This window comes from Myodes glareolus, chromosome 25 (assembly GCF_982192425.1).
Source record: "Myodes glareolus chromosome 25, mMyoGla1.1, whole genome shotgun sequence".
Taxonomy (NCBI): domain Eukaryota; kingdom Metazoa; phylum Chordata; class Mammalia; order Rodentia; family Cricetidae; genus Myodes; species Myodes glareolus.
The window spans coordinates 10756670-10769552 of record NC_142050.1 but is presented as its reverse complement, the minus strand read 5'-3'; the positions used below and the strand labels follow the sequence as shown (position 1 = coordinate 10769552).

The 12883-nt window shown below is 36.3% G+C and overlaps 1 protein-coding gene across 1 annotated transcript in view; it reads left to right on the top strand.

Annotated features, from left to right (window-relative positions):
- Positions 1 to 12883, top strand: part of Thsd7a (thrombospondin type 1 domain containing 7A) — a 411960-nt gene that overhangs the window by 338665 nt on the left and 60412 nt on the right. The window contains exons 10-11 of the mRNA XM_048448971.3: positions 6437 to 6569; positions 7720 to 7823. Coding sequence (XP_048304928.3) covers positions 6437 to 6569; positions 7720 to 7823 — 237 coding nt within the window. The remainder of the gene's footprint in view (positions 1 to 6436; positions 6570 to 7719; positions 7824 to 12883) is intronic.

The window sequence follows — 12883 nt, the reverse complement described above, 5'->3', positions numbered from 1 at the left end:
GACTCCTCTGTTGTGAGTTCTCTGTTTAGGTCTGTACTCCATTATGGGAAAATACCTTCACCAACCTCACATCAGACAGAGGACTGATCTCCAAAATATACAAAGAACCCAAGAAATTAGTCATCAAAAGAACAAATAGTCCAACAAAAAACAGAAAGATATTTCATTGTACAGGATGCTAAGTTAAATCAGAATAAAGATATCTTGACTTCAAAATTTGGGTCTAAGGATATGTTGCTTTGAAAAAGAGGTTCTGCTTTTGTTTCCACAGTGCATAGAAATCTATGGAATCCTTATCAGCTAATTTGGTTTTATCAAGAAGACCCCTTAAAGCAATAGCCCAGATGGTCCAACATCCATGATAGCTTCAGGACTGCTGGCTTAGATGGATCTACCACATAGTATATACTATGAAAGATCTGATTAACAGCACTCCCAATCATCAGGAAGTAGTCTAGAGAACAACACCCAAATTCCCTAAATGATTGTTTGTAAATGTTTGTTTACATTTAAAGGAGGATATGCTATAGAAATTAATATTTTACATTGGTATCGATCTTGGTTTATTGATATAAATTTAAGATCAATTTTGTTATGTGTATTTCTGCTCTTAATTGAAGTATTGTGTTTGTGAAGCTCATTTAAAAATGTAATGTATAATCAAGAAATATAGGTTATTAGATAGTCATCTATAATAGTCAATCTTGTAGTCATGTTAGTTAGGTTTTCTAGAGGTACTGAGATATATTTTAGATGGATAGGCAGTCTTCAAGCCTTTCAAAGACTAACAGAATATAGTATTTAAAATATTTTAAGAACTTTTCATAACAATGAGGCACATCTATTTCTAGCAGCAAAAATCTACTTCGAGAGGATGACGGGAATCAGAGAGGCTTCTTATGGAGTTGGTTAGCCATTTGGAAAAGAAACTGCTCTTGCCTGTGCTGATCGATGGTATGCTATATGACATGGATATGAAGGACCCACAAAAACATGACTGCTAAAGTTTCCAAAAGATGAGATGGTCCTTCAGTGTTTCTGCTTCACAGAGGAAACTTCCAGACACTCTCTAGAACATAAAAGAAAGTGACTAGCAAACTGTCAATACAGGCAGAACAGATCTTCAAATTTCCTGTTTCATGAAAAAGTCTGGCAAAGACTATAGGCCTATAGGCTAAAGATGGAAGCCCCAACATTACAGAAGATTCTGGGTGACACAGCAAGAAGTCTCTGTCAATTCTAGAACTTTGGAAGTTGCTTACAATACACTTCCTTAATTACTTATTAATTAAGTAATTACTTAGGTAATTACTTATTACTTAAGTAATAGTATATCATTCCGGGGTCTTTGAAGAGTTAAAGACAGTTATATTTCTCCTTAGTTATTATAAAAGGTAAATAAGATTTAAAACTTTAGACTCACAAAGATATGATAGAGGATGAAGTATTTTTCTTAATTTGTCAAACATAAATAGATTAAATATAACTATAATTCTTGCTTGGTAATTGTTTTGTTACATGTAAATTTACTATGTTAAAGCTAAAAGCTTCCTTTTCATTTAGACAGTAAAGGAGAGATAATGTGGGATTCCCCTTTGTATGCTGTGAATATGTTTTATTACTATTGGTTATTAACGAAACTGTTTTTGCCCAACGGCTTAGTAGAGCAAAGCCAAGCAGAAAATCCAGACAGATATAAAGAAGAAGTAGGTGGAGTCAGAGAGATACCTTGTAGCTGCTAATGGAGAAAGGCACTAGCCAGCAGTTAGAACCTTGCCTGTAGGCCACAGCCTCATGGTAATTCACAGTTTAATAGAAATGGGTTAATTTAAGATGTAAGAATTAACTAGAAATATGCATAAGCTATTGGTCAAACACGGTTGTAATTAATATAGAATCTGTGTTATTATTCAAGCCTGGGTGACTGGAAATGGAAATGTTATCTCCACCTACAAATAACAAATCAGCTCTACCCACTTTAAGTGTGTTATACACTAAATCTCCTAGAAAATATTTTCAGAAAGCTAGGCTCTTAGATTTAAAAGCAGTAACTATAATTGTATATTGAAGACATAAAAAGGATGGGATGATGGAGGAGCAATAGTGGAGGATGCCTTGTGCTCTCCAAGAAGCTTCCTCTGCTCCCCTGCTTTCTGCTGTAGCCGAGTAAAGGGCTCTGTGGCATTAGGGAAAGGCAGTGTTTCACTGTGGTGAGGAAAATGAAACAATGGCATGAGACTAATATTCCCATCATCTACTTAAGAAAAGATCTAGTCCAATTGCCATTGAAATTTCACTGATTTCAGCATAGAACCAAAAATTCTAAGCAAAGTTTTGTGTTCAATAAGAGGCAATGACAAAAAAATAATTAGTTCATCAATGGGGTACTTCTTTTTTGATTTAAGTCTTCAGGTAAATCTTAAATTTTATGAATTACAGTGTAGTATTGCAGAAAATGGGAAAAAGTTGGGTTTCAAAGAAGAAGAAAATGAGTCAATTGAAATATCTTTCATTCCTCTCCCTTGATATACCTTGAAAAAGAATGGATGTCAATAAAGTTCAACATAAAGTTGTGGGTAGTTTGGTCTTCAAATGGGTATGCACTTGTTAAATTTCAAAAAATTATTTAAGAATTTTGAAAAATGGAACTTTAAAATATAAATTATTTCTGGAATGAATTAGGTACTCTAATTTATAAAAAGTAACTTCTTGTGATCAAATAATGAATTTAAAGACTCAAGTTCTGTTTGCTCCCTTTTTTCACACTGATTGCCTTGAGAGTTAGACAGAATGTTGCAAGAACAATATTTTCTTCTAAAACACTGAGTCAATCATATACTGTAATTACCCCAAAGATCTGAATACTACCTTTGTATCTTGCTTCTTGCAACTAAACTTACTTTCCCAATTTACATACTGTCACTCAAACTTGTCACTTGTCCTTTAATTAGTTTAACAATAACTTTTACTCTTTCTTAATTTTCTGGTTTTTTTCAAGACAGGGTTTCTCTGTAGCTTTGGAGCCTGTACTGGAACTAGCTCTTATAGACCAGACTGGCCTTGAACTCACAGAGATCTGCCTGCCTCTGCCTCCCGAGTGCTGGGATTAAAGGCATGCACCACCAGTGCCTGACTAAATTTTACTCTTAATTCCATCTACAAGTCATTTATTTGATTAAATATACTTTGAATGTCCTGAGATAACTGAAAAACTGCTAAAATAGTTTTGTAGATTATGTATTTTCTTAATTGTGTACCTTACAAGAACATAGTTATTTTGTATATGTAATTTTCTTTTCTTATTCTATTTTGCATAGGGATTTCTGGATAAAAATATAGCACACAGGGCCTTCATAGTTGCATGATCATTATTTCCCAAAGCAACAAATGATAGCTTGTTTGTTTTTAATCCTCAGTGTGCAAACTTAGGACCCAGTACTTATTATAGGGAATGGAGAGAAACAAACAGAACATGCAAATAAACCATTTGAACGGGTGCAAAATAAATGTTTTCTCATTCAGTAAGCATTAATAAACCACTTCCTATGCACAGACAATTTTGTGGATGTTCACAGAGATCAGTGGAAACCCTATGTATTTCCAAACACATTTAAAAACTGGGTATAAATATAAGCAAAAAGTTGCCAAATTCCAAGTTTACTAGCGAATAAGCTTCCTTTCTAAAACCCCCATGGATTTTGTAGCTATAGGTTTCAGTCAGGATCACAAATTCTTAACTATGATCAGAGAAGAAACAAGAATGTCAATATTCCCCATGCAACACCACTAAATTTTCTCTCTGAGGACTTCAGCTTTAACGTGTTCCAGTCTAATCAAGGCCTCTCTTTTGTCCTATGGCCACATGAGGTGAAAGATTTTGAATTTTATATAAGAATACATGAACGTCCACTGTACACTCAATTGAAGAAGAAAAATACCCATAGTCTATGATTTCTAGTATACAAGTGTTCAATTTTAATAAAATGATACCAGAAGAACACTATAAGCTTGTATTTCAGATAACATGTGTGTTGCAAAAGTGGAAACAAAGAAAATTGAAGGACCAACATTGGAGCACATGAATTGGAATATCCTTGACTATGTACCAAGTGACATCTAGACATTGCTTAACAACTTCAGCTTATAAGGTGTCATTGATGCTGAGCTCATCCTCCGTTCCAATCCCCAGCCCCTTGGCCTTAATTCTGTGTCTAACTTCCTAATGCAAATTGATAAAAAGCTAGCAGGTGACTTCCTCTAAATGTTTTGACCATCTAGGAAACAAAGACACATTATGTTGCCGACATTTTTCCTAATGAAGAAAACAAAGTAAGAAACGGACTGAGGGAGGGATGGAAGGAAATAAAGCAATCTCTCTTCAGTTGCTAACCAAATGATCACATGTTGCCTTAGTTTACATACTCTTTTTAGAAATGTTAAATGTTGGTCCTAAGCATACACCAAAATAAAATAAATACTAAAAATGATAGAATGGTGAAACTAAGTAGTGAATGGGGAGGGTATGAAGGCGAACCAAGGGGAAAAAAAGAGAAAATCAAAATTAATGTATGCTCATGTAATGGAGAGGAAAATTAGATCTGAGATTCCAGTGACCAAAATGAAGAACAGAAGCCTAATGGATTATGAAAAATATCCAGAGAAATGAAAATGGCCCTCGCTCTGGACTGTCAGAGGCGTTTATCACCTGAATTTGAAGCAAGAAGTCATTTTAACAATATTATAAATAGAGAAACATAGTAACATTAAATTTCTACTGACATTTCTTAGATCTTCTCTGAACATAGCTTATTAAATATGTAAAATCCAGAGTCAGTATTCAAATTTATAATGCTGCAATAAAAAGTTCACAGCAGTGCTCCCCAATACTTCAATTCCTAGTCGCCAGTAATTCCAGTCCCCAATTCCCTACTCCATTAACTGTAGTCTTCCAATTATTCATTAACATAATTACCATGGCACTAAACATGATTCACACACAGTGGGAAAAATCCTAACAATTTACAATAGTCTAGAATCTTAACTTGGAACAAGGTGCACATAACCATCTATTCAGTCCTCTCTGTGCTCTTCCTTTCCACGACCATTCTTCACAAGCTCCTGAAATGCTTTGAAAACAGATTCTGAAACCCTGCTATCAGAAATGCTGACTGAGTACATATGGGTTTGGGCTAAGCTATCTGCTGTTATTGTTACAGTTTCTAAAAGGCTTATCCAGAAGAGTCATTCAGAAACCTCAGGTATCTGATCAGTTCTTCTGTCTGGCTTAGGAGTCCTCTCTAGACTTGACGGCCATTGTTTTCCACCACTGTGTTAAGGAATATCCTGAGTTCATGAGAAAGGGTTCTGCTGTGTGAAAATTTTCACCTTCAAATCATTTTACCTTTTAACCACAATAACTTTTGAAATGTTTTATTTTCTTTCCATTGGAGCTTCAGTTCTTAAGACCCTGCTGTTCCTGTAGACTGTGTATGAAATATTTAAAAATCTTGCAAAATAGTGTAAATGTATCAGGAATTATATTATCTGCATACAGAAATCTATACAGAATTTTTTTCCAAGTGAAATTGTACCATGCAGCTACTCACCCTTTAAAGATGTGTGTGTTGAAAGTTGAAATATAGTTTATCGAAGCTGGTTAACCATATATCTCTACTTAAAATCTAAAAAAGCAAATTTGAACATTTTTTTAATCTGTAATACATTTATACTGACAGACTGTTTTCTTTCTTGAAGGTAAAACCCCCTGACCCATTTTTAGAAATCATTTGGAATTATTTATTTAAAGTAATTGCTGCTATTTTTGACAGTTCCCTAAAAAATGTCTTTCCCTAGGAAACTTCTTTTGCTTCTCTACATGGAGCGTGACCCTCAGAGTGTGGCCTAAATTGAAGCTCTTGGGCTGCTTAGATTGAATAATAAATAGCAGAAACACTTTATAAGTCATGAGTTTCAAATTAAGAGAGTAACAACAAAATAACCTTATAACATTGAATATATCCTCCTAAGGAAGACTCGCAGCAAGTGTATGAGTCCCATGTGGCAAACATGACTTCATGAGATGACATGAAAATAAACTTACAGTAAGGGAAAGGATTTAATTAGGTCTGTCATATTTCTCAAGGGGATTAAAAAATACGAAAAGACAATTATTTTGCAACTGCACAATATAAGGACTGGCTGAATGTGAAAGAGTTTATCTTTGTTTTTTACATTTTAAAATATAAACTGATTGGGTTTTGGATATAAGTGTTCTGTGAAAGAGACAATTAGTAAATGGTTAGGTGAAATAAGCCCTCTCATTTAGTCATGTCACAGCACATGTCCCTAGAGTAAGGGAAATTTCTTCAACATCAACTGCTGCTGCGAGATTCTGTTATGTGCAATGTGTAGAGGCTGAAGCATTGCTTCCTTTCAGGGAACTCTGGAACCAGAAAGCAGTCTCGACATCGGGTCATCATTCAGCTGCCAACCAATGGAGGCCGGGACTGCTCAGACCCTTTGTATGAAGAGAAGGCTTGTGAGGCACCTCCCATGTGTCACAGCTACAGGTAAAGGTGAAAAGGATGTACATGGTGCACTGGGTAATTCCCAATTACATCTTTCAAGCTGGCATTCCTTCCATCAGCTCAGTAGGTTGTTCATTGCTCAAGCAACCATCCCTCACCTGTATTTCAGAGAACCACTCCATTTCTGAAGTTACCTCTCTGAAGGCAAAAATATGTGTCAATTTCCAACTGTTTAGGTACCTCTAGTAGGTAAGGAGACTGTCTTATGTTGATATACACTATAGGAAATGCATAAAGAGTTAACAATTACAAGGTACATGTTCCTTAGAAAGGGACTTCTTTGTCAATGAATAATAATAACCCAGATTGTCTCTCTTGTCTCCAAAGAGCCCCTGTTTCTCATAAGTGTGAGCACTGGGGCTCAGGAAATGACAGTGTTCTACTGTAATGCTAGGGAGAAGTCTGTTCTATTCATCTATTAGCAATTCTAGGAAAGCTGAAGTCACTGAGACTACACATAACCTGAAATTTTTATTACAGAAACCTGGCCTCCTTGACATTAAGACCGAAACGTTCTTATTGAACCTTGCTGAAGAGTATCATTGCAGTCATGACAACCAATGAAACACCATATACTAGGGCATTAATGAAATGTGTGATCGCAACATGATAAGTGGCGATTAGTGGCAAATTGCCATCTTCATACATGTATCACTAATTCAGGGGTGACAAATGTCATTACTACATATTTACACTATGAGCATTACTGACTGATTTCCCAACATATTGATTTTGGGAATTTGCTTTCATTAGGGGATATTATAATTTCAGTTGCTGTTACCTCTGCAGTGATCATCCAAAGCTCACTGACTGGAGTTTACTCAATGGAATGCAACATTTCTGATGCCAGCTGGGGCATCTCTTGGAAGTATAAATTTAAAAGTCCAAATGCTTCCTGTCACTCTGTGAAGTCTGCTGCTACAGAACTTGAAAATGATATAGTCTTGTCTATAGTGCCATAGGAAGAATTTTGTATTTAATGTTGCCTTTAGAAGGGGTTATTGAGTAGCTAAATTAAATTTAGGTAAAAACTGAAAATGGACAAACAGCCTGCTTTCTGTTAACACAATATCTCTGGGTTTTACCTGCCATTTCTGCTTCTTCTCACTGAGATTTTCTTCTCCTCCTGTAGGTGGAAAACTCACAAATGGCGCAGGTGCCAGTTAGTTCCTTGGAGCATCCAACAGAATGTGCCTGGAGCTCAGGAAGGTTGCGGGCCTGGACGGCAGGCGAGAGGTGGGAGACTGCACACAAGGGTCAATTTGCTTTCCACTTCTTCATATTTTATCTTGTATCTTCCTCACCACTAACTGCCTTGTTGCATTTTGCTTTGATATCACGCTTGGCATACAGAGCAGAGCCGATAGGAACAGCTTTACCCTAGTCTACAAAACACTAAGAAACAGAAACTTAGCTTTTTAAATTTTGCTCTTTGGAAAGAACACATAACTGTTGAGTTCTTCCCTCGTTAATAGGTGAAATAAAATCTGGTGCAGATTTTTGTTATAACATAGATAACAATATAACTAAGCATTCGTGTGTTTGTCAATAATGGCAATTATAGCACTTTACTTGAGATCTTAAAAATCACGATGATTCATGCATCCTTGTTTGTATACATCATCCTTGCCCATAAAGACAACGTAGTAACTAGACATCTTTCCTGGACTTCCCAATGGTGACAACTCTAATATCACAGAAGTTATCCATGACAATGATCATACTTGGTGCTGGCTTTTAAATTGCATATGTATTTACTCAAAACGTGCAGTCCATTAAGTGCAGACTTCTACACTTCCTGTAGAAGTGTGTGGTAGGAAGTTTCCAGATTTGCATTAATTAGGTGCTGGATTTTATAGGAAATAAATTTCAAGATTTGGAGTATATTGTTTATACCCATGCATGAAATAGAAAAGTTGGTGTTTAGATATTTCATTATTTTAATTTATACAAACTGTCAATAGTTAATACATATACTGAAAATGTAGCTTGATATGTAATTGCACATGCCTCTAGCTTTCTTTAACCTCTAAAGATGTGCTTTGCTCTTTCATTTGTATTTATTTTTAATGATTATACAAAAGTTTGAAAATATTGGACAGAATTCCCATTTTTATAGACTTTACTATGAATTCTAGCCTTTACATTAAAAACATTCCTTTTTTATCTTGTGAAAAAAATCCTTTTTAAAATAATCTATTTTTACATAGTTCTTTTAAGAAATTTTCATTTGAAATATAAATTTTACTCTATTGTTGATATTATTTGTAGCGCAATGCCTGCTGTACACGCTAGGTACAGTTCAAAAGATGGCATGGGGCTGGAGATTAAAACACACACACACACACACACACACACACACACACACAGGTAACACCAAGAATGCTCCCTTTACTGTGTTCCAGGCAGCTTATATAGGGTCTCCTTGACTAATGGCCACGCCCTAACTCTCAGCTGCAAGACAATCAGAAACCAATCCCCTACCATCAGGAAGTCCTGAGGATCTCGTGCTCAGAGCAGCTGTGGAGCAAGTTGTTTACTCTGGTCACAGGAAATTCAGGGTCTATGGGTCCACAGTCCCCAATAATTATTGACACTGCGACATTTAGGATTGCATTTTACTTGAATAGCTTCCATTGAGCCCCTTCTGCTGTGGGGGATGTTGTCTGTGATATCCCATGAGCTAACATGATGTTCTGATCCTTTGTGTCTCAAGCAGTGAGTTGGGTAATACATACCATCCCTTACTGATAGTGAAAAATACAGAAATATTGAAAATTGAAGTGCAGACTGTCCTGCAGAGGATGGGAACAGGTTCTGGCAAACATGCAGATTAACAGCTCTATGTTTTAGGGTCCAGGTACATTTATTTACCCAAGGAAGTTTTCTGATTGGGTGAATGTTTCCTTGATGTGTGTGTGTGTGTGTGTGTGTGTGTGTGTGTGTGTGTGTGTGTGTGTTTAATACTAGCAGGGACTTGTCCATTTCTTTAGACAGCCTGGGACTATCCAAGTGATGGCCTTCCTTGGTTGCTGGGTCACACAGTTCTGATCCCATCTTTCAGTCTCATCTCTGTCATAAACCTTAGATAAAAGCAGCTCGGGGTAGAGCTATATTGAACCAAGTCACCCTTCCCACTGTAAATTTTTCTTCAAAACACTTGAGAAGAGCAAAGACTTATCATTCGCTAACCACTCTCTCTTTAAGCCAACTGTGAATTCTTGTAGATTTCTGGTTCCACGCAGAGTTGCTAATGATCAGGGACGTGGGTTAGTTTGGAAGTCAAGATATACAAGTTTCATTTCCAATTCTAGTATAAATGCAAGGTGGGATTTCCTCATCTAGTCCTTCTATGTGGAACAGAAAAACTCTGGTCAAATGCAGGATTCTTTCCATTTTAATATACAACCACACACAAATAGTTCTCAGAGATCAATGGTCAAAAATGAAAGGTATGTTTTATAAAATACCACTAGAGGAAATGTTGGATATGATTATGCATGCTAGTTTTGTGTCAACTTGACAGAGCTAGAGACACCTGAGAGGAGGGAGCCTCAGTGGCCTCCACAGGTTTTCATGTAGTCAGGCATGAGGTACATTTTCTTAACTACTTATTGATATATGAGGACCCAACTCATTGTGTGTGGTGCCGTCCTGGGCTGATGGTCTGGAGTTCAATAAGAATGTGGGCTGAGCAAGCCTTGAGGACATGGTCATTGCTTCATGCTCTCTGCATCACTTCCTGTCTACACATTCCTGCCACTTTCAGTTCCTGTCCTGACTTACGTCAACATTAAAGAATATTTTGAAATCATAATACAAATAAACCCTTTCCTTCTAAAGTTGACTTTAGTCATGGTGCCCCATCAAAGCAATGGTAGCCATAACCAAGACAATGATAAAAGTGGTACACATGTGAAATGGTTTAACAATTCAAAACTCTACGATTGAAAGCTACACAAACTTGAGTGATTCACTTCCTCCCGTTGAGGATAAACACAAAAGCCTTGTAGAACTGGGCTCACATTGTCTTCGTTAAAAGATAATTCCTTCCCCTTCCTGTCAGTTCATAACCCTGATGACTGTGCACAGGATATCACAGGGCACAGCAGCCACAGTATGAACAAGGACATCTTACTGTTTTGACACACAGCCTGTACAAAAGCTGATTTTTTATAGTGTTCACTGACTTTAGCACTTCTAAATCTTGTAGACTCTGTTCTTTTCTGGTCCTAGTGAATACTTCTTAATATCTAATACACTTACCCACTTTCTCTGGGAAAAAGGAAGTTGTCTATGGCTTCCTCAATGTCACTCTCTTTCAACTTTTGAATGTCATCTGTTGGCTTCCTCCCCCAGTCTTTAAGCAATGCTTTCTCATCTTGGCGCAGTTCCCACACTGCTCACTCTGCCCCAGAAATCTTATGCATTTCAGGAAATCTGGGAGGACAAATTGACATTGTAGTAACTGGTTTGTGTGTAGTTCACTTTAGGATAACAACTTTCAAGAAAACAAACTTCTTGTCTTTATTATTCCAGCCCATGGATATTTCTTTTCCTTGCCTATGCCCCTATGGACATGAGATGGAGAGAACTATCTTTTGTTCTTGGGAAAAAAGAAATGTGTTCTCATATTGATATTCATGGTTGATTCCAGAACTGTGAATGATTAGTTGCCAATGTCTCACTGTCTCATTGATATCATATGGTCACAGGCAAAATAAAATGAAAGAAAATGTTTTCCTTTAGTTATTTAAGTAATCATGTTACACTAATTAAGTCAGCAATGTCTAAAGAATGGGAAGGTCTGTGTTGTCTAGTATGTCAGACTTTCTATTCCAGCCATACATTCATTTGTGACTGCATTAAGGAGGCTGTGCGGAAAAATGCATGGGTGTTGTGAAAGGCTGGGGAAACCAAGGAGCTAGCACTTCTTAGGGAAATGAGATCATTTACTCTCACACAACAAATAGGATGTAGACACTAAAAGCAATTGATTGCAAATCTGATCATTTGAAGTTAAAGGAGCAGGAAAGACTTAAAGCACCGGCTTCCACTTGACTTGTCCCATCTACCTAGAATAAGCAGAAAGGAGAGAGGAATGCACAAAGTGAACAGTTCTATAAGCCAAGTACTGGAGTTATGAAATGTAATTAATAAGCTCATTGAAAAGTGGGTAGGTTGAGGTCACAGATATGTGAGCTGGAACCTGGGGAGATTTTTGCGGAGGCCTATAAATGTCAGGATCAGTGTTTGAGACTGTGTTCAGTAAGAGAAGAGAGCAAGGCCTGATAAAGGCAGCGCTTTATCTGTCAGCATGTGCAGGATAAATTAGAACATCAAGACACTTGGGTCCAGCTTCTGGCGAAGATACTGTTGGAACAATAAAAGGATGAAGTACCAGAGGTTTAGATGAGAGCCAAAGAGTGAAAATGTACAGAAATAAAGAGATACTGGATTTAAAATAGCGAAGATGTTTGTATGAGTTCATGACAGAAAACAGAATGGGTAGTAGAAATAAGAATTAAAGTTGAACCTTGTACTCCCTAACTCCAATATTTTCAACTTCATACACTTACGCTGGTGGAGACGTAATTAGCAGAGCTGATTTAGAAGGCTATAATATGTATGATTTACATAGTATAATCACCAAGTAGAAAGTGTCTAATCCAAGGTTAAAAGGGATATGTAACTGTAAAGGTGACATAAATGGTAAGTGGTTATTTGATCAACATTTCATAAAATGGTTTGCTGTACTATAGAAAACTTCACATCTCCAAGATATCATATATATTTATATTAAAATATGGTAATAATGCTTTCCAATAGTATATTTCCTTCTTCTCTAGCCTACACACATTCCAAGTTTCTTTAGTTATTTCTTTTAGTCTAAAGAATGTAGACAAAAATTATTATTTCTATAACATAGTAACTTTAGATTGGCATTTTATTCTTTACTTCAGAAATCAATTATATGAATTAAAATATAGCCACTACCATTAAACACCACGCTAGAACTCTAAAAATAGATATATTTATTTTACGGCATTTATCAATGATTTGCCTAAACTATGGCCTGTCAACAAAATCTAGCCCACAGTCTGTTTCTTTGTAGTTAGCATTTTATTGGAACACAGTCATACCCATTTCTTTATACATTATCTTTCAAGATATGTGGCAAAGTTGAGTATCTACAAGAAACAATATATCTCAGAAAGCAAAAATTATTTATTATCTCAGATTTACAGAAAGCAACTATTTGCCCCAATCTAAATGAGAAGCAAATAATCGCTGAT